General features: G+C 51.5%; 1 protein-coding gene across 5 annotated transcripts in view; it reads right to left on the bottom strand.

Moving 5' to 3' along the window:
- The window catches only part of LOC121587942 (cAMP-specific 3',5'-cyclic phosphodiesterase-like), a 26021-nt gene extending 8744 nt beyond the window's left edge, over window positions 1-17277 (bottom strand). The window contains exons 1-5 of one of the 5 annotated variants that reach the window (XM_041905318.1): window positions 16810-17277; window positions 9686-11428; window positions 469-969; window positions 190-390; window positions 1-114 (exon numbers count right to left, since the gene is read on the bottom strand). The exon at window positions 1-114 is cut by the window's left edge and continues 31 nt beyond it. In XM_041905318.1, the coding sequence (XP_041761252.1) occupies window positions 1-114; window positions 190-390; window positions 469-969; window positions 9686-10470 (1601 nt within the window). In that variant the 5' untranslated portion in view covers window positions 10471-11428; window positions 16810-17277. The other 4 variants (XM_041905322.1, XM_041905333.1, XM_041905351.1 and 1 more) reach the window with 4 other exon arrangements.
- Window positions 17278-22298: the final 5021 nt, after the last annotated feature.

The raw sequence follows: 22298 nt of genomic DNA, 5'->3' as shown, positions 1-22298 counted from the left end.
TGCGTCTGCACCGTTTCCAGCTGCTCCAGGCACCACTCGAGCTCGTCGATCGTTTCCGTGGTCAGCTGGCGCAGATCGCCGTCCTTGTCCGGCTGACTGTCATCGCCAGCAGCACTACCGGGGAAGGAAGAAACACGTTTCAAGCGTTTTTATCCAACAACTTCCTTCCGAATACTGCCCGCGCCTTACCTGCCCGGATCGGTTTCGGCACTTTCCGCACCGGCCGAGGATCGTCTCGTCGCCAGCTCGCTCTCCTCCGGCAGGGCGGACGACAGTGCGTACAGGTTCGACCGTACCGTGCGCAGGCTGGCCAGTATCTGCGCGAACGGCGTCACGATCAGATCGTCATGGTGGCCGCTCGACCCACCGCCACCGGAACCGCTCATCATGCTGTGCGGGGAAAGGAAAGGTACAACGTTGAAGCGTACGGTCGACACCACACCCCTTTGCTCGCTCCGGCCTACTTACGTGGTCCGCTCGGACGTGGAGGACGTCACCACGGTGGAGGAGGCGGCCCCGACCACGGTCGTCGCGCTGCTGGACGGTGACGACGCGATCGACGACAGTACCGCCGGTTCCTCCAGCGTGCTCGTCTCCTTCCAGTGGAACGCACTGTCCCGGCCGCCTCCGCCGGTTCCCCCGCCGCCACCCGAGGTCAGCGTGGTGCCGCTGCCGGTGCTCGCCACGTTCGAGGTGGACGTGCCGGAGCCACTGTTGTTGGCGCTGCATCGCGCCGCCAGCAGCGACACGGACGACACCTTGGGCGAGATCTCAAAGTCGGAATCGGACCGGTACAGGAAGGACTCGCGGCGCTGGGGCAGGGCGGCCGACAGCAGCGTGCCGGGACCACCCGGTCCCCCGTCGCCCGATGGTAGCAGCAGGGGCGATCGGCGGCTCGTATACCCACCGACGACGCTCATGACCCCGCTCGGTGGACCACTGCCGGATCCTTCCGCATTGTCCATGAAGCTGCAAACAGAGTGTGAGTGTGTGAGAGAGAGAGAGAGAAAAAAAAAAGAAAAAAAGAAAGAAATGCTCATTAGGTGTCTGTACAAAAGCGCTGGAATCCATGCGTCACTGCGATCGAAACCATCCGAAACCGAACGATCTTTTTGCAGCGGTTGCACCGGTCCCGGCAGCTGTTTCGCATCGATCAACAGCGCGCTAAAAAAAAACCACCCAAAAACATCTGCGTTTTGTGGGAGATTACAGCGCAACAAATTCCACCGCTCGCTCGCTCGCTAAACTTCTAGCTAGAAGCTAGAATGTGGCAACAGCTCGCTTGGGACGAGCGCCAAACGAAGCGAGCGTCACCGGGGGTGACGTTAGCAGCGCTGTGACTGTGCCAGTGTCCTGGTCCCCGTTTGCCTCCCTCCCAGCTCCTCACCGTGTGAGGGGGTAATCACTGGGGCCACTGCAGCACCACTATCACAGCGTGGAATGACGCGAAACTGTTGCGCGGCGATGACACAACCCCCGGAACAGTGGTTCCCGCCCATTGCTGCGGGCGGACATAATTGCTGATTGAAGTTTTGCGTTCTCGCTTTTCGCGTGTCGTTGCTCTACTATTATCCCTTGAATAGAACATCCAGAGGGCGCCACTGCACATCAAGTAAACGGCTGTATACTTTTGTTCTCTTACAGTACAGTTTTGTCCTGCTGTTAGGATTTTTTTATTTATTTTTTATACTTCACATTGCCATCCCTACCAAGGGAGCAAGCTTCCATTAAATGCTTTCTAATCGCCGGCAAACTGTAGTGCGAAGTAGGAGTGCACTTCGCAGTAATTAAATGCCTTGGATGTATTTTAATGAAAAATTTCATTTTTCACATTTCATTCATTTTCATGAAATTTGAATTTGCAACCGCCAAAAGACAATCTTTACAAGCGTCTTCAACACTGCACTGTTGTTGTGTTTTTCCCAGGGATGTGTGTGTGAGATGCGATTGCACGATCTATGTATTCAGTGCTCCTGATTTAACCTCCGATAATTTTTTGTGAAATTATTATTGTTTTTTTTTCCTTCAACAAATATTCCTTTTTTATTTTGCTTCTTCAATATATTTTATTTATAGTAATTATTGCAAGAAACTATTAATTTGAATATAATCTAATGCAACAGAGAACAGAGAAAACAGTTCGCATACTAAAAGGCAAGATTTGAACTTACGCTTCCATGGTTCGAAACCGAATGCGTTGTCACTGCTCTATTTGGCAGAAACATTCGCAGGGAGGCAAAACCGATATATAAACAAATTAAGATGGCGGTAAGCTTTCTTTTCTCGTTCAATTCAAATCGTGAAACTTTCGATTGAAATCTTTATTCGCCTTCTCAGGCGATTAAGGCCTCGAATGCCTTCTAATCGGCTTCAAAGCCGTTCAAAGATGGAAAGCATCTATTGATAACTGTTTGGAAAGTAATAATTTTGTATGTCTGAAAATGATTGAAAAACCAAACACCACTTTTGACATTTTTGTTGTGTTCATTGAAAAAAAAGGAACTTTAATTGAATTTTAACAAAAACACATAAAAATTGCCAGCGAAGGAGGCAAGCAAAGCAAAATCTGCTCTCAATTAAATGCTTATTGCTCGAAAAGGGACAGCAACCAACTTTGCTTAGATTCAAACGGCAGAAAATTGCGAGGTCTCCAAAAAAAACCATTTGCAAGAAATTGTGTTCGCCATCCGTAAAGGTTTGCTGTATTGACACAATTGCAATTGAAGCAACCACACTTTAAATTATTTTTTATACAAAAAGCGCTAACTAATGCCTGCAGGTTTAGAGCAATTTTGCTTGAACACCAAGTAACTAGCCTACTTTAAGTAAATTTAATTGCAATTGCATTTGATATTTGATTTTGTTTAGATTTTAAAATATCACCCTATAATAATGTTAATGCCCCGATGTCCGCCCGGGGACTACCGTGGCCGTGGTCCCGCGCACTGCCGCGAGAGGAGTTGGGGTTGGCCGAGGAGGAAGGGGGAGCAGAGCGGTACAGAGAGGTGGGCGGAGCAGCTCATTAAAGACCCGCAACGATGGGGCAGATGGGCAGCCGCAACACAATGAAACAATCTCTGGGCCGATTTGCACCCTCCGCCCCCCCCCCCCCCCCCTCTCAAAAGTTCCCATGTTTGCAGTGGGGAAGACGAAGGGTTGCTTCTTGTACGCCTCCCACAGCTTCCCGCGGGTGTGTGTGTGTGCGCGCGCCTAATGAATTGAATCAATTACGCGCGCGTAACGCGTTTTGGAAACGATAGGGCTGCACCTCCTCTCTCCAACCATCCGCCCACCCACAAGGGGGGGGGGGGTTAAAAAATCACATTGTGCGCGAGGCGCACAATCGATACAAAACTTTCATCGAAAAATTGGAACCTAGCACCCCACACCCCTCTCCCACCACTAAACTTCTATTACGCATTCCACACTCTCGCTAGGGCTAGCATTCTCACAGCTTGCAGCGCTGGTAGTTGGCCCCGCCGGCACAGCCGAACAGGGACAGACCCGGGGGCAGCTGGTGGTTCGGGCGGCCCATCGTCAGCATCAGTCGGGACGCGGCCGCACTGCTGCCCAGCGCCGACTCGCCCGCCCGGGTTGATCGGTGAACGGTTGACGAGGAGGAGGCACTGGTGCTGCTGCTGCTGCTGCTGCTGCTGGAGTAGATGACCTGCTGTTGGCAGTTTTGCTGTATCCGCACGGTTCGGTACTCGAACGTGGCCGAATCTTTCGTGCGCTGGCCGTAGCCCACTGCCGTAGCCCGCTGCTGCTGCTGCTGCTCCGGTGCGCTCGGTTCCATTGCCGGTGTGTCCTTCCGGGTGTGCGAGCTCCAAACGAACCACACAGCCACCAGCAGCTGTTTCACAACACACAAACACACACACACACACACACACACACACACACACAGTAAGCGCACTAAGGATTTGTTTTTGCTTCAAGTGGAAGGCACGATTTGCACCACTTCACGCAACGGCCACTGCACGGCTGTTTTGTTGGTCCTGCTGCTGTTTGTTTGTCTCCCTCGAGACACAGCAGACACACACACACACAAAAACACGGCCAGCCGAGGAGCGAGCGAGCAGCAGCAGGGATGATTTTGGCCGTACACAGATACACACACGCGCGCAAAGAGCTCTCTTTCTGGCGCGCGCAACAGGCGCACACACTGCAAGAATGGTTTTGCGATCTAAATCCGAACATGAATGGAGCCGTGTGACGGGATGGATCGGACGATGCTCGTTGGATGCTGTGTGTGTGTGTCTGTTTGTGTTTCTGTGTTTTATTTTGCTCTTGCACCAGGCCGTGCACGATAGTATCAGGGCGGACATTAACGGAGAAAATTGTGTCTCACACCATTTATAAAGGAAGTATCGGCACGGTAGGTAAAAACCAAAATAACCGTCAAAGTTCATCCATTAGTTAGTAGGAGATATGGTGATTGCTAGCAGGATTTCTGTTTGCTTAGGAACTCATCATAGCCAGGGATTACTGATTTTCAATATTAATTTCTTTTCTAATGTATGGCATATTATCAGAAAATATTGCAACGAGATGAAAAATAAATCACAATATGTCAACCCACGTGCAATACAAAACTGTTGTGTTCTCGCAATTTGATTTTCCGTAAAATAACATAATACGAGAAAACAACAAGCGAACAGTCCAAAAAGGCATCAACATTAATAACTTTTCACTTTTTAGTTCGCTTACATTCAATTACACTTCCGCAGGCAATGGCTATCAGAAATGTAAATGAAATTGGCCCGCTTGGCCCCCTCGGAGAAACACGAACTAATTAGCACTGAAAGTGCTAATTGAACATGTTTTGCATCAATTAAAATTGTACCAAACCGGATCGGCAAAATACAGCTACTGAGGAAGTGAATTTTCCCCAACCAAACAAAATGTCCATAGACAAGTCAAACAATTTTAGTGCGTTTGTTTTCCTGCAATATCCTGTCCGTTTGAAACATAGCAAGTTTTTTCGACCCAATATGATGTCAACATTTATCAAAAATTCTGCTGATCCTAGCTGTCACATTAAGCATTTCAATAAGAATCGTTTCTCCACGTTGTTTCTAGCTCTTTTGTTTGATAAATGAGAAATGAGTAATGAAATTGATTCCTACCGAACATCTCATTCCGTACACACTTATTGTACTCATTCATACTGAAATTCTAGAATCACAAATAGCAAATATTTTACTGCACTTTTCGTTTTAAAGTATTGTTACAAGTGCAAGCACATGACGAAGGATCATCATGAAAGAATTAAAAAACAAAAAACAAAACCCTAGCCGTAAATGTCCGCCCATTGCTCTGTTCGGAAACAATTGTGCGGTGTGGTGTGTTCCCCTTTAGAGCGCGCGCATCTAGTCGGCGTGAATAGTAGATGTGCCACCACCATCCCACCACCATCCTGCGACGGTGGCGTCAGTTTTTGTCCATCGATAGTGCGCTTCCCGCTCGCCGTTTGCTGGGCAGCGCTCGATCTCACACCATACACACACACACACACACTCCCTGTAGATGGGTGTGTATGTGTGAAGTCGCTCGGGACGATCGGTGCCGCCAGCATCCGTGGTCAACTATATTTAGAAAAATTCGGCCACCATTCAGCACCAACTGTGCTGTGTGCCCGTGTGCTCTCCCTGTCTTTCCCTTTCGCTCTTGCTCTTTCTCTCTATCTCTCTTGCTCCCTCGTTTGCTCCGCTAAACAAGACATCTTCCCGCGGAAAAAAACCCCAACGGGAGAAAGAAGACGCTTGAGACGTGTGACGGACGGTGTGTATGGCGGCCGTACGCTCTAGCACGCGCCAGTCTTGCTTCAAACACCACTCCAAACCTCCTACTCCTCCCCCCCCCCTCTTCGGGAGCACATTCCAACTAGGGAAGGGGAGGGGGTATTCCATTCGTTTGCGGCCTGCTGTCACAACTCAAAACCCGGCGGCGTCCTATGTAGACCCCGTCCACAGACGCCCCTCTGTCTTTAGCCGCTCTTAGTACAACGACATCGAGCGGCAGGTAGCTGGCGAGCGCCTGTGGAGTCATCGGATATTATTAGGGGAAGGCTGCTCTTGTGGAGCAGCAGTAGCAGCAGCATCAGCAGAGGAGCGACGCAGAGTTTGAGCGGAGATGACGTTGACAGTGCTGGGGCCGAGGTTTGATCATGACGGTGTGATGGGATTTGATTGTCGGATTGTACTGCAACGACTCCGCATTCTTCGGCGCTACTCCAGAGCATGGAAGTGTAGGAACTCGATCACCTCGACAGCGAAGGTACTACCTACCAGTGGGGCAGTGCCGTGGAGCCTCTGCGCTTGTTGCCGCCGCTGCCACTGCCTGTACCGCCGGCTCCACCACCGCTACTACTGAAGAAGTACTTGTTGCGAAACATGATGCGATGACATGTACAGCGCAGCTCCGATGTTCACGCAGTCCTTGGGGTACTGCTCTCAGACTGCAGTCCCGAGACTGGTCCTGTTTTTTTTTTGTTCTGACTAGGCTACTCGATCGCGTTCCAGGATTGCCTAGCAGGATATCACACAGTCACAAACACACATAGACACACTCACAAACACATTGATATGCACTGACACGAGTGCGCTGGTTGTACCGTTCACGGGCCAATTCTCGTGACACTCTGTCACGGGGAGTTGATTTTGGACCGTGGTGTACCCGCACTGTTCCTGAATGGCCGTTTCGGGCCAAACGGGTCTTTGATGGTGTGTGCGGGACAGACTGGGACCGGCTATGGTGTTGGTATGTACCAAACACCTTCCCCAAGGTCTTCCAAGACGCTTCCCTCCCACTCCCACCAGGCCCAAGGTCCGCGGTTTCTCTGGAATTGGTTTGTGTCTATTTTCACCGGCCAACTTGCGCACACAAACACTCACTCGCGCGCCGGGGCAGAGTGTGGCAAAGAGGATGGCAAGGGTATGGCAGGCTTGATCACATGCTGGTCGTCACGGTGACCAACACATCGGCACCCCGCTACGTGTGCTGGTCACCCTTTTCCCGCGCCCGAGGTACACGCTTTGCCGCAGTGCTGTGCTCAGTGTCGCACCTAGGTGGCGCCGCTGTGGCCCCTCCAGCCGGGACGGACGGGTGATTTCACCTCCCAGACATTTCTCTGGCACCTTCACCGACACACACACACATACACGTGTTCACTCTCAGTCTCCAAAAATAGGAAATTCGAAAATTCAGTAAAACGGTTCGGTAATTCGTGGAAAACTGTCACCCGTAACACACACACACACATACGCAAATAAAAAAATAGTCCCTGCCCCTGCCCCTGCCCCTGGGAGTGTGTGGAGCGTGTGTGTTGCTGCTGCTCTCGGGCGAACGACGTCTCGCTGACTACCCAAGGGACGGACCAGTGCATCCCGCGCGAACCGGTGCCACTGGCAGGAACCCGCTTGTTTTGCGCGCTGCCCGACTATCAAAAGCCCGAGCAGAAGGAGGGAGGGGGGCATGAAGGAGGAGCACGGCCGACAGTCCCTAAATCACGTATAGAACAAATACGCAATCATCCGCCGTCCTATGCTGCTCCGCCGCCGTGCTCCAATCACGAATCTCAAGTGTTCAATTGAAAAAAGCGCGCACAAGGGAGAGAGAGAGAGCGAGTAAGAGGGAGAGGGAGCGAGAGCGAGAGGCAGGCAGGAAGACGAAAAAAGTGCATCCAACGCTGCTGTATTCGCGCATCTGCGTCCCTCTACTAGCGCATCTGTGCATGTTGAGAGAGAGAGAGAGCGAGAGAGAGCCCCTCCCTCCCAGCTCAGGAACAAACAAAAGATCGCGAAAACCAATCAATAGTAGACCTCAATACACTCAACACCCCTTCCCCTGCGAGCAGATGGACGGCTTTTCTCCGCTGCGCGTGTCAGTTTCCGTTCCGTTTTCACCCCGTTTCCAACCCCTTACGAAATCAGGCTGAAATCAAGCGCACAAGCGGAGCTGTGCGATTGCCCGTTACAACCCGTTGGATGGGTTCCCGGCCCGGCTAATGATGATCATATAGGCTACGCGCAATGGGGCATTGAAATGCGCAAGCACACCGACACACAAACAGTGCGGCGGGTCGCCGGAACAGTTCCCACGCGACGTCACCAGCGGTGCCGAAACTGGTGCACCCCCGCGTTCGGCAGTCTCCCAGGCCCGCTATTGTTAGGGCGCGAAGTCTCACAGACCACAGTCTGGGGGTGGAACTGGGTGAATTCCAGAGGTTTTTTTTGCTTTCTCCAAGATGTCCAAGATGTTAAATATGTCTTATCTTGAAGGTATTGGAGATGTTGAAGTATTGAGATATTGGAGATATTGAAGAATTTAGATTTTGGAGACATTGGAGATATTGAAGATGTTGAATTTCATTTCAGAGCATCATGTTACCCTACCGATGACGACGACGACCAGCACTTAACTTAAAGCAACACCCAAAACCCCATCCTCCCCTGTTGGCTGTGTTTGTTTACCTTCACATCGCGCGTTACATCGCGAGCGGCGTACACACAAACCCGCCAATTAAATTCCCCGGCGCAAATGAATGCCATTCTATGCTCTCGAACACACACACACACACACACACACACACACACACACACACACACACACACACACACACACACAAGGAGAGAACACAGAGCCGGTAGCGAGTGCGGGGCAACATCATTAACTAGGTCCAGGGCGGAAGATCCACCACCCTTACCGGCCATCCCCGCTCGCCTGCTTGCTTTTTCGAGCGACGGCTCTGCCCTTTTGTCGGCGAATCACGCGAATCCGATTACATGAAGCGCATCAAGTGCGCGCGCTCGCAGGGCACACGCCGCGGATTCGGCATTACCTAAACCATCGGCGGAGGGGCTCTCCCCAGAGCACTTCTTCTCACGCTTCGACAAAACAACAATCCAAACACCAGCAAGATCCGGCCGAACATACACACACACGGCGGTGTGTTGGAGGTGCGCATCACAAAGGCGTCCAAAACAACAGACGGGCGGAGTGGAGGACGGGATAGCGGAAGGGTTTCATCGAATTGTTAGAGCAGGCAAAATTATAGTCGACTAATCAACTTTTACAGGCTAAATACTGGCTTGGGTGATTGGGTGCTTTGGTGAGGTTTCACACTGTTCGGGATGGGAGTTTCACGCTGTGCAAACGAGCTCAACTCCAAAAACGGCGTATTTCCGCCATTGGCATCGTTCTCCGCCAGACTTCAAAGTTTCCTCAATATCTCCTCTTCAAAGTCTTCTCTCCAATATCTGCTGCTCAATGTCTTCTCCTTAGCGAATTTTCCCAATGTATTCTTCTAATTGCTTTCTCTCCAATGTCTTTTCCTCTGCATCTTCTTCCCAATGTATTATACTCAAGGTCCCGAAAGCCTTTACTTCAATGTCCTCTCCTCTGAATCTGCTCCCCAATGTACTCTCCCCAAAATCCTGTCTCCAATGTCTTCTCATCAAGATCTTCTCCTCAAGGTCTTCTACTCAATGACTTCCCTCCAATATCTTCTCCTTTCCATCTTCTCCCCAATGTTTTTTTAACGCAAGGTCTTCTCATCAATGTTTTCCCAGGCCCCCATACCTTCTTCTCAAAGTCTTATCTCCAAAGTCTCCATCCCAATACCTTCTCCCGAAAAGTTTTCTAAACATTCCGTGTAGCATCGACCCCCAGCGCAGGTACTTACCGCACGTTCGCCAGCGTATGGCGCCGGTTCCGATGATATTTGGGATGGGGCGGTGGGAGCTGTTGCTGAGGTTTGCCAGCCTGCTGGTACTTGCCCGCGCCGGCTACCGTCGGTATGAGTGGGACGGCGAGGACCCGCCGCGCCGAATCGTCCTCATCCGCACTGTAGCCGTCGTCGATTTCCTCCTGCTCGTCGTCGTCCCGCTCCTCCTCGTCCGCCGCCTCCTTCCGGCCGACTTCCAAACTCTCCCCCGCCCTTGCCTCTTCCTCTTCTTCGTCCTCCTCCTCCTCCATCATGGAGCCGCTCGTGTCGGCTTCGTCGTCTGCCTCCCGCCGCACGGTCGCATCCGCGCTGCCGTTGCGCTTTCGCTCCTCCCGTATGTGGGGCAGCGACTGCGGATGCTGCTGGGCCGAGGTGCCCCGATGCCGGCCGGCCGGCCGCTGATGGGCCCCGGGGCGGCCCGACCCACCCATCAGCCCGGCCCCGCCCGCAAGCAGCCCGATGGCGTAAGGGTGCTGCGGCTGGACCGTGCCCGGCTCGGGACCGACCGTCTCCTTCGGTGGGACACCAGCGTCACTCTCGTCCTGCTGCCCCTGCATCTCCGTGTCCGTGTCCGCTTCCTCGTCGTCGTCTTCCTCCTGCTTGGCCAGGGAAGCTTGCAGCACGCCCCGTGTGCTGTTCCGCGGCCGCCCATTACCGGTCAGAATGGTGGTGCTGGTGGTGGTGCTGGCGGTGGTCAGGCTACCAGTTGTCTGCTTCCCGTCGCCCGACACAACCGTTGCCATCGCCACCGCGTCACCAGGCGTGTTGGTGCCGCCGCCGCCGCCGCCGCTGTCACCGACACCGGCGGCGCTTGCCGATGTGCCGTCCGCCCTGCCGATACCGCTACCACAACCAATCGACTCCTCAACACTTCCTCCTCCTCCTCCTCCTCTTCGTCCTCTTTCTCCTCGGCCGACGCCGTCGCCCCGGTCTCGGCCCCGGCCGGTACCGCTTCTTACGGCGCCCTGCTCAGTGTCCTTTAGCGTTTCGCCGCTCGCCCCACTGCCACTGCTCCGGGCACTAGCCCCTCGTCCTCCTCCTCCTCCTCCTCCTCCACTTCCACCTCCGCCTCCGTCGCCGCGGCACGGCAAACAGCAGCGGAACAGTCTGGCAGTCGCTTTCCGGCCGGGCCCGTCACGCGTAGCGTTGGACGACGACGACGAGCGGGGGGCGTGCGGGACTGCGGGGTGCGGCGCTAGCGCACTGCCGGCCGCGTGCCGCAGCAGCTGCTTCGACTCGTCCTGCCCGACCTCGTCCCTCACTTCGCCCTCTTCTTCCTCCTCGCCGGGACCGTCGTCACTGTCGCCACCGTCGCCGCCGTCGTCGTCGTCGTCGTCGTCGTCGGCTGGTTTCTTCGCCTTCGCACCGTCCAACGTTTCGTTTCGCTTCGCCCCGAAAATGGTGACCGGCAGTGGGCGCACGGTGGGTGTTTTTTGCTTGTATGGGGTAGGGGAAAGGAGGGGCTGGGAAGAACGGGAGCGAGCGTTTAGTTGCGGGGCGACGCTGTCGTGATCCGCACGGTGGTGGCGCACTGTACCGGGCCGGGTCCGTCTACGTTGCTGCTCGTGCAGCAGGTTCGCACGCTCACTGTACCACACGCGTCCACACCAGAGCGACGGGCCGGTTTACGGTTCTGCTCCATCCAGGAGACAGGTGCCCACTGGTAGCTGGAAGCGATGGCGAGAACTAGCTGGATGAGTGCTGGAATGGGAAGGAAAAACGAAACAATGTCATTAGTGGGAGTTGAATGTCGGGATCTTGCTGCCACAAGGGATAAGCTAGATATCCAATAGTAGAGATTCAGAATAGCTACTAATTGCTATTTGCAGTGAGTGAGGTTCTTTGAAAATAATTGTTGATAGCCAGATTCTGGAAAGAGACGTTGCAAGAGATCTTGACCATGTAATATCTACAATTGGTAAAGACTATGGAGAAAACATTGATGTATTCCAAGAAGAATTATCTATGGAATTAAGATATTCTGGGACATTTAAAATCCGAGAATGCCTGAAAATTAACTCCACGACCTGTTCAACGGTTCAAGGTAGATTTTCAATTGGAATTCTTGAATTGGAGTTAACTGTGTACATTATTATATCGATGGATCGCGTGAAGAGCTCTTCGTGAAACATGCATGATCTAAGAAGTTTAAGATCATAAAAAAAACCATAAAAACCACACCAGGACCTCAAACTTAAACCATTCAAGCGAGATCTTGAACTACCTGAAAGGGGAACTTCTTGAGATTAACAAAATAGGGAACATGTAATATTGAATTGGAGATAACTATCTAAAATGCTGCAGACCATAGAGAACCTTGAAATTAATGCCACGACCTCAAAGATACAACGGTCGAATTGAGAACTTTAATTGAGAGCCTTGAATTGGAGATGACTGTGTTCGTAATGCAGATGAGCTGCTTGGCATTTGCTCGGTGCAAACTATATATCCCACAATGTTGAAGATCCTAGAATTTCAAACTCCACGATATAAAATATCAAACCATTCAAGACAGATTTGCAATGAAAAAAAAAATGGTTTGGGAATGGCTAGACACAAGATTTCACGGACTTCTATGAAGAGTTCTTTGTGGAAATTGAATGATGCGAGAAATGTATGAGCCTTGCAAATCTTTAACGCCCCCAAAGCTCTAACCACCGTTTCGATCTGCTCTGCTATTGGAAATCTTGAATTGGAAATGACTGTGTACACGATATTGATGAATTCCGCGAAGAGTTCACGATGCGAAATAGATTTCTAGCAAAGTGGAGTAGATCCTAGAAAGCCCTGGAATTCACCCTACGGCCACAAAGCTCTATCACCTGTATCAAGAATTCTTAGTGCAAACGCCGATGGTTGGGGGAAATTGAAGATCCTTGAAAACCTTTCAAATGCAGCCCACCCCCTCTCAACGCTCCCAACTACCGTCCCGAGACGACGCCGAAGTAACACCCCGTCGCAGGCAGAAATCGTAATTTCCCACCATCCGCATATGCATAATAGACTTGGCAGCCGCCGAGAAGCTGCCCCCTATCCAGAGCGAGCCACCACCGCAACCGCAAACACAATCATCCAAAGCAACTAATCTATTTGCGGCGCGGGCAAATCGGTGTGCAACAGAGCACACCGCACAGCTTCTTGCAATCACAAAAAAAAAAAAATCCTCAGGACGGAACGCTTCCTCTCCAGCGAGCAGCAGTAGTGCAAGCGAAGTGGTTCGGCTCGCTTACGTAACGCCAATGCCGCGTAGAACCTGTAAGGCCGAGCGCCTTTTTAGTTGAGGCGAAAAGAAAACGTCCACACTGCACGGGCCGTCGCCGCTCACTCTTACTGCTCCATTATCTGATCCGCTTCGAGTGACGCTTTCGTCCTGGTAGGACTCGTTCGCACTTGACATACAGCATGTACAGCAATCTGCATGAAATTGTGTAGCTGTGTGTGTGTGTGCTACCTTGCTTTACACGGGCACAGCACGCTCCAAGCGCAGGGAGGGCATGTATGTGAATACGAAACAACGCCAATCTGTTGCTTTGATTGTAGTTCAGAAGTACACTTTGGCTCGGTCCACTAAAGCTCCCCGCTCCAGTGACGGCACACACACACACCCACACACAACAAGCGCACACAAAACACTACAAACGCGGGATGACACAACACACAAACACACTCACACAGTACAGACGGATTTATAAGTGTGCATCAATTAATGGTTGTCGTTGCTAGCAATCGGTTTTTGCTTTTGCCAGTGAAGCGCTTCGCTAGTTGTACCGGACCTGCTGCTCTCATTCTTTCTCTCTCTCTATCTCTCTCTCTCTCTCGTTTTTCGTGAATGCTCTGAAAAGCGTTGACCGACGCTGTTTACATTCCTTGCACACTGGTACAATGCTTGAGACAGGCCCGCGTGAGTGTCCGTGACGCGCGGATGCTGCTGCTGCTGCTACTGTCAGGGTGGCGGGGCGCATCGTTACGTAACGGGATGAAGAAACACTTCATCATACCACAGCAGCCAGTGGTCGTTAATGCAGCGGCATAACTTGGTAACAAGTACGCTCTCACACTATCCCCGCAACCACCCACACACACACACACACACTCCTGGACGTTTGAACGGCCGCCGTAATGAAGCGTGCGTGGGTGGCGCCCACTCTTAGCGACACTCTTAATCAGCGCCGAAGCATCTTAATGGGGCGACAGCGCAGCAAGCGCGCCACCGCACAAAATCATCCTCACTGGACGAGCTAATGTACGGTCCTTGGTCACGCGGGAGAGTATTCAGGCAATTCATCTACCTGGTGTGTGTGTGTGTGTGTGTGTGTCAGGCTTGTTGTATACCTGCTTCAAAGCAGCTGCTTCAAGGGCATAATGAGTTCAAAAGCACAACGTTCTCGTTTGAACGGCCCAGGGATGGAGCATGCGAGTGAGATGAGGTGACTCGCCCTCGGCCGCTCCCCCACCTTCATCACTTTGATCGAAAAGCTTGTACGAGAGGGCGGAGGGGGGGGGGGATGAGAAAGATTTGATGAAAGGACGTCACTGTTTTCACTCCCGAGCGTGCCGGACGACACACTTTGATGTGTGTCTCCAACACGTGTGTGTGTGTGTGTGTTGGGGGTTTCTTCTGGTCCAAAAAATCCAACATCCACCCTCCCACCCCCCCCCCCTCCTCCCATCCCCTCAAAAACCAAACACACCGATATGCGTTTGCGCGGAACGGCCGCCCTCTGACAGCTGTCACACTGCTGCTGCCCTGCGCGTTTACCACCCCCAGCGGGTGGCAGGAGGGTTGGGGAGGGGGGGGGGAGTTTTGCCCAGGTGCCTAGGTGCACAAACAACACACACACACACACACACACACACACACACACCACACACACACACACACACACACACACACACACACACACAGGGGCGCAAGCGAGTGTTATCCTTTCTTTTGTATCTAACCCTGAATAAAGGGGCAGAAGGGGGGGGGGGGAGGGCGGGTCTAGGACAGTGGAAGGCAAGGGGATCTCAATTTTCCACCGTTTTCTGTCACGTTATGGTGGATGCAAAAAGCGCACTTTTTCCTCTCTCTCTCTCTCTCTCTCTCTCTCTCTCTCTCTCTCTCTCGAGTGCCTTTATCGTTCGCTGTTTTGGAAAATTTTCCCACTTTTCCGTGTACTGGAGTGTGGCTCAATTTCCCTTTTCAAACATCTTCAGCTCTCTCTCTCTCTCTCTCTCTCTCTCTCTCTCTCTCTCTCTCTCTCTCTCTCTCTCTCTCTCTTCAATCTCCTCTTTGTAATGGCTTCAATGTCACTCTCCTAATGTTGTTAGTTGGGCTGTTCTTAATCGTTGATTATTTCCTTCCCCAAACCCCCGCTCCACCACCACCACCCGCTCCTTCCACAAAGCAGCAGTGTGACGGAGCGGCAGCAGCAGCAAATCGGTTTACCGGACACGACGACGCGTTTGCTGTGTGATGAAGGTAGCAAGATTAGAATTAATTAAAACGAAACGGCCGAGCGGTTTGGGGGAGGATGGAGCAAGCAAACAAAAAAAAAAAAGAAATGCTCCCCAAAGAGAGTTCGTCGTCTAATGTCGAGTGTCGAAACACACGCACCCAAAAAAAAATTAAAAAACAAAAAAAATAACAAAACCCAGCCAGAGCGCCATTAACCTTCGGCCGCTGTTTTAGGTCAAATGGGAGGGCACTGGGTGGGCTCGAAACCCAGGCCTTCCAACCTCACCCCGCCCTTCATCTACAACCCAATTTGGGTCCGATTATGGTCCGAGCTCGGTTTACGCTTCGCCCTTCGTTACTGGGTTAAAGGTTGTCCCCTTTGCCCTCACCCCCCCCCACCCCCCCAAAAAAAAGGAAGGAAAGAAGGGGAGGAAGGGGACGAAGGTTTTCCACCTTCAGAACCTTCAGTCAGCACACACACCGAAGGCCAGGCGCCTCCATTGCCCAACGACCTCTGTGCGCGGTGGTTTCTGGTCCTTCGGCCGCGATGTGCAAGGGGTGCGTGCGTAATCGGACACACTAGACCTCGCGAGTCTGTGAGCTGGGAGGGTGGGGGATTGATTATGACGGCCGCGAGACATCTGGGGACATCGGTAGGCGTTTGCGGGAATTTACAGCTTCTGGAAAGCGCGCTTTGGATGCTTCTCGATAGCACGACCGTCGATTAAACGGATTTTTCCTGATATAACACACACACACAGGGGCTCGCTGCACAGGTGGGTATAGCGAGAGAGAGAGAGAGAGAAAGGCACCTGGTTTACTTTGATTTGTGTATCGTTTCTGGTTTGATTGCGTTTGAGTATGCAATGGTGTCCCTGTGTCGGTACCTGCTTGCCTTCTGTTCTTGCTTCACACACACACACACACACACATTGTCACTCCCTTGGTTGGCTGTAAGAAGAGCCCCCCCCCCCACCAATGGGTCCCAGTCTCGTCCCTTTTGGTTCTTCGTTCGGAGGTTTTTCGTTGTGTCGTTCTGCCGGAACCGGTTGAATGATGAAGTATCTCGGTGTGGTCTCGATCTGGCGCTTTTTGGTGTCAATTCTCACTCCCCCCAGGCCACCCCTCCACTCCCTCCCTCCTACGGGAGTATTTCTCCATTATGACATCTTAAGGCGTTCCCCCCCCCCCATTTTGGGTTAACCAGAGGAACCCCCACGACCACGACGGTACGGACGGAGGAGGTCCTTGCTCAAGGTACATCGGTAATGCTAACCAACACTGTGGCACACACACACACACGTAGAGTCGCTGTATAACTTCGCAAGACGGCCTCTTCTACCAGCTCGAGAGGTGCGAGAGGGTTTCCAACGAATTTGAAGGGGCATCCGTGTTTTTGGGCGACACTGTCGACCATCCCACCGCTTTTTTTACAATATTCTAACCTCACACACACACACACGCACACATACAGACGCTCGAACTCCCTGCTTTCCTTTAGCTGACGGGAAGACCTGCCACAAGACCCAACAGGGCACAGGTTTTGGGGGGGTGGGGGCGGCCGCCGAGCCCCCAGCTCGTCGCTCCCGGACGCGCTCGCGCCCGATCTGATTGATTGCAAATTGAAATTCGATTCCATTACCGCTCCCTGGTGTCGTTTTTTGGTTGGTGGTGATGATGGTGCCACTGCTGCTGCTGCGATGACTGCTAATGCTGCTGGATTGTGTAGATGCTGCTGACGCTCGCGTTCGTGCGTGCCCCGTGTGTCCGCGCGCGTGTGTTTGAAAAAACGAATATGCACACACAGACACACACACCCACAACCACACACCCGTCGTGACACTGCTCTGGAGCTGCACGGCGCTACCTTGGGGTGCTCGATTCGATTTGCCCGATTTTCCCGGCCGCCAACGCGATCTCCCCCGATTCGGACTGTCTTTCCTGCCTTTACGGACAGGGGCGGGAGGGAGGGAGGGACCCGCACCAACAGAAATTTGTTCCGCCGTGCGTTGTCACTTGTCACACGGCACACACGCACGCACACGCACACACGGCAACCACAAGTCAAGCACAGTCACGTCGACGAGCTCGAATGGAACGGATGGAAAATTTGTTGCTTCTTCGGCCGCCACCGTGTGCACCGAAACCGAAACCCACCCGCCTCCCGTTTCCCTCCCACGCTTCCCCCCCCCCCTCCCTTCCCCACCCCATCCGGAGCGGACCGAAACGCGGCGTCTGCGCAGACCGCGGCCACAAACCTTCCAAACATAACGCAAAAGGGTGATGGGAGGGGGGGGGGGTGAGGGAGGAAGGGAGAGGGGGGGGGGGTTGGGAGAGAAGGGAGCAATAAAAAAACCTCTCTTTCTCTCTCTCACACACACAAACACACAGGTCCGCGTTTTGTTGGAGAGCTGGTTGCTTTGTGTGTGTGTGTGTGTTTTTTTTTTTTTCTTCTTCTTCTTCTTCTTCTTCTTCATCGCTTTTCCGTTGCTATTGTGGAGCTTCCCCTGCTCTAGCCGATAAAAAGAATTAAACAAAAAAAAACCACATGCTCCCAAACCCCTCCCCCCGTCACCCCCCCCCCCCCCACTCACTTTGAATGGGGGAGGTTTGCAGGGTGGCACGGCACTGGAAAATAGAACCCACGGCAAACACACGGGAAAACATAAACACACACACAAACCGACGAAGACACGGTGTGGGGTGGCTGTGGGAGGTTCGGGGTGGGGGTGGGATGGTTTTTGGTCGGACAGGGGTATCCCCGTTAACAAGGCCGTTTGTAGCGGTCGGTATGCGTTTGACGGATTGTGGACCTCGACCATGTCTAGCTCACGAGTGTGTGTGTGTGTGTGTGTGTGTGTGTCGGTGATGTGAGATTCGGTTTGCTATTCTTATTATCTCTCTCTCTCTCTCTCTCTCTCTCTCTCTCTCTCTCTCTCTCTCTCTCTGTCTCTCTATCTCTCTCTCTCCCGCCAACTTTCGTACATTGAGGTCCTCGGAGGCTCCTCGGAGAAGCGCGGATGACCCCCTAGACACGGGCGGCGACGACTGTCCCAGCTTATAATTGATTGTACCCCGTCCTCTGCCCCCCTAGCGATACACGCACCTGGAGCTCTTGTTGCGGGAGTTGGAGGAGGAGTGTGCAATCTCATCAAAACCCAATCCCAGCTCCAAAACGCGCGCGCCCCCAAAACAGCTCCAATCTCCAACACCCGAGAACAGGTGCGGGTCGGCTCCAGCTTCCAAGGTAAGCTGCTTGCTTGACGCTGCCTACACCGCGCCACAGCAGCAAGCCGTTTCTGATTGCTTCCAGGAAGCGGCAACGCTTTTACCATCCTCGCGCGCGCCCGGACGTTGTGCAACAGTCGATTACTTTCACTAGCCCAGCGATGTCAAACGCATTGCCTGCGAGCTAATTGTTTAAATGATTTTTTATGATGCAAAAGCCGTTTTTTTCAGTTCCAGCTACGTTACGACAACAAACAACTGTAATGTTAAATATAGTTTATTTCATCTAAGCAACACATTACTGAAGGACGTTTGGAGCAAATTATGTTCAATGTGCCATAGGCTTCTGATATTTTTAAATTATTCGATTATTGTTTGTCATTTTGATTATCAATATTTTTAAGCCTGGTATTATTATTGATGCTGTACATGCTGGAAACGATTGGACTCATCCAGAGTCGTCTGGAGTTGTTCGGAGTCGCTCGGAGCAGTTTGAAATCGAAGTCATCCGAAGTCATTGGCAGTCAAGTTGGAGTCAAGTCGGAGTCATACTGAGTCGTTCGGAGTCATACTGAAGACGGAGTCATCCGGAGTCATTGGGAGTCATGACAAGTCGGAGTCACGTCGGAGTCATACAGAGTCGTCCGGAGTGGTTCGGAGTCGAGTGGAATCGATCGGAGTCCTCAAAAGTCGTCCGGAGTCGTCTGGAAACGATTGGACTCATCCAGAGTCGTCTGGAGTTGTCCGGAGTCGTTTGGAGCAGTTTGAAATCGAAGTCATCCGGAGTCATTGGGAGTCAAGTTGGAGTCAAGTCGGAGTCATACTGAGTCGTTCGGAGTCATATTGAAGTCGGAGTCATCTGGAGTCATTGGGAGTCATGACAAGTCGGAGTCACGTCGGAGTCATACTGAGTCGTCCAGGGTCGTTCGGAGTCGACTGGAATCGATCGGAGTGCTCCAAAGTCGTCCGGAGTCGTCTGAAAACGATCGGACTCATCCAGAGTCGCCCGGAGTTGTCCAGAGTCGCTCGGAGCAGTTTGAAATCGAAGTCATCCGGAGTCATTGGCAGTCAAGTTGGAGTCAAGTCGGAGTCATACTGAGTCGTTCGGAGTCATACTGAAGTCGGAGTCATCCGGAGTCATTGGGAGTCAAGTCAAGTCGGAGTCACGTCGGAGTCACACTGAGTCGTCCGGAGTCGTTCGGAGTCGACTGGAATCGATGGAGTCCTCCAAAGTCGTCCGGGGTCGTCTGAAAACGATCGGACTCATCCAGAGTCGTCCGGAGTTGTCCGGAGTCGCTCGGAGCAGTTTGAAATCGAAGTCATCCGAAGTCATTGGGAGTCAAGTTGGAGTCAAGTCGGAGTCATACTGAGTCGTTCGGAGTCATACTGAAGTCGGAGTCTTCCGGAGTCATTGGGAGTCATGACAAGTCGGAGTCACGTCGGAGTCATACTGAGTCGTCCAGAGTCGTTCGGAAACCGTGCAGAGTCGTCGGTGTAGTCTAAGCTCGACCTTCAAAACAAAGGCCTGTATACAAAGTGCACGCGCAAAGTGAGAGAGAAACAAAAAACTCAACGAAATGTCTGATCACAAGTACATTGCACTGGATGGCTCCTGTTGACTCCGATCAACTCTGATGGACTCCGGATAACTCCGGACGACTCTGATTTCGTCCGATTGACTCCGGACAACTCCGGACGACTCCGGGTGACTTTGGACGGAGACCTAAAGCTTCATTTAATGATGTTATAGAAGTCTCTAGTAGCCGTTACTTCTACCAATCTCCAAAGAAATTCCCATTCATTATGGAGTCCAAAATCAGAGCCCTAAGCTCACCTGTATTCTATTTAGTTGCCTTTGTGCTGCCTATGTTCAACCAAGCCTAAAGATTCGACCAGAAGAAGCGGCACCTAGTTGTCAATCTAGTATAGCAATGAAATGTCATTCAATGAAACGCAGAAATGCTTGTGGTTCTGCGGAATTGCGAAAGAGATTGCAGGCGTCACAGATATGACAGCTGAACTGTTATACTATTTTAGGAGGTTGACGTGGCCGAGGAAACCTCGCGTCGTGTAGTTGCGGCCAAATACGTTCCCAAAACCTTATTCTAAAAAAGTGTCAATTTTGTTTATTCTTGGATCACTCTTTCTTAAAAAATTGATATTTTGGTCACCCAAGTATTCTGGTTGATTGCTTTAGGACGATGGATGATCTGACAATTAGTGGAGAAATCTGCGAAGTTGAAGTTCGCTTCCTATTTCAGGTGTCCGAAATGCACTGACATGTACTGGGGGAGAAGCAAAAATGCAAAATAAATTATGCAAAAATGCAAAAATGGCCCAAGCGGTCGAGGACCACCAGAGTTTGACATCTCTGCACTAGACCTCTGCTCGCCGGAGAGAAAGAGCGGGACTCCAGAGGCTGGTTAAGGGTAAGTGGTTTCAATCTAGCTGGATTACATGGTCAAACAACACTGTTTTCGGACCACCGTAGGGGCTGCGCTCTAACCATGAAAACTCAATTGGCTGAAGCCGACCACTCCCCCGGGGGCGGCATGAAATTGGTCTAAAGGGGAATGTTGGGGAGGAGGGGGCGGGTGGGGGGGTGGGGATTCAAAGGAGACTTTTTAATTATGTGCCCGGAGCGTGTATATATATAAGTCTATGTGTCGCTCCATATCTGTACCGTGACCCGATGCCACACATCGTGCTTGTGGTGTTGGAAGCGAAACGCAAGGATGTGTATCATCATACAGGCACAGTTGGGACACCGTTTTGTGCCCTGTTGCGCGTCCTCGCCCACTCTACCACCCCCGGTTTTGTCTCGCTCGATCTATTAATATCAATCGTTAATAATAAACGGGGCGTTGGAAAAGGGGTAGCTAATGTGAGAGCACACCATGTAAAGAAAGGTGAGCAGCGAACGGTGAAGCCATGTATAATCCGAACTGTCCGTAGCCAAATGCCACACACACACACACAGTGGCGGGATAAAAATAGGGAGTCGATCTTTTTTGTTTTGCTCGAAACATTAACTAAATCATTTAATCTTGGGCGTAACGATGTTTTGAATATGGGAATTTGATTAATAAGGTGCGGCGAGAAGCAAGACCGTTAGATGCGTGAATTTGGGGAAAATTTATGTCAGTAAGAGGAAGAAAGAGAAGAGGTGAGATGGAGGCTTGTGTGTGTGTGGGGATGAGCTGGACATGGATGGGAGATGATATTTTGCTCATGATTATCCCTTTCCCTGTCGACAAATCCGGAATCGATACTGAATTACATGCATCGGTGACCGATCGTGTGACCCCCTTGTGCGAAAAACTGGACACCACACACACGCACACACTCACGGAAGAAATTTACACAACTTCGTTCTTGTGTTGAGAGCATTCCAGGATTCTAACACGCATCCGAGAGCATCAATAATCCGAACTAAAATTTCACTTGGAAGTAGCATGAAAAGCAAGGATTCGATATCGGGCCCGTTCCATCCTTGCTGGAAACGGTGACTTCGCTCTACCCACTGAACCACCGTCTCACCCGCATCCACAGTGCACAAACTGGCAATTAAAATGATAAACCAATTTCCTTCAATAGGCGTTGCTGCAACAGAAACAAAAAAAAAAGACGACACTGTGCGCTCGTTTTCGTTGTGTTTTGCTTGTGGTTGTGTTTGCTCACGTTTTGTATATTTTATAGAATATTTATTTCTTCATAGTAGATGTAGTAGTTGATAGTTGCGTTAGCGGTAGCGGTAAAAATTCATACACACCCCCTCCTCCTTCTTCGCAATAGGATTGATTTTCTCGTCTCATCATCTCATTATTACTCTTTCTCGTTCTCATTTTGTCGTGTTTTTTTTCTCTTGTTCTTCAATCTCAGCGTTTAAAAAACAGATACACT

The sequence above is a fragment of the Anopheles merus genome, chromosome X (genome assembly GCF_017562075.2).
Source record: "Anopheles merus strain MAF chromosome X, AmerM5.1, whole genome shotgun sequence".
Classification (NCBI taxonomy): domain Eukaryota; kingdom Metazoa; phylum Arthropoda; class Insecta; order Diptera; family Culicidae; genus Anopheles; species Anopheles merus.
Note: the sequence above shows the minus strand (reverse complement) of the source record. Positions and strands in the feature narration are given on the sequence as shown.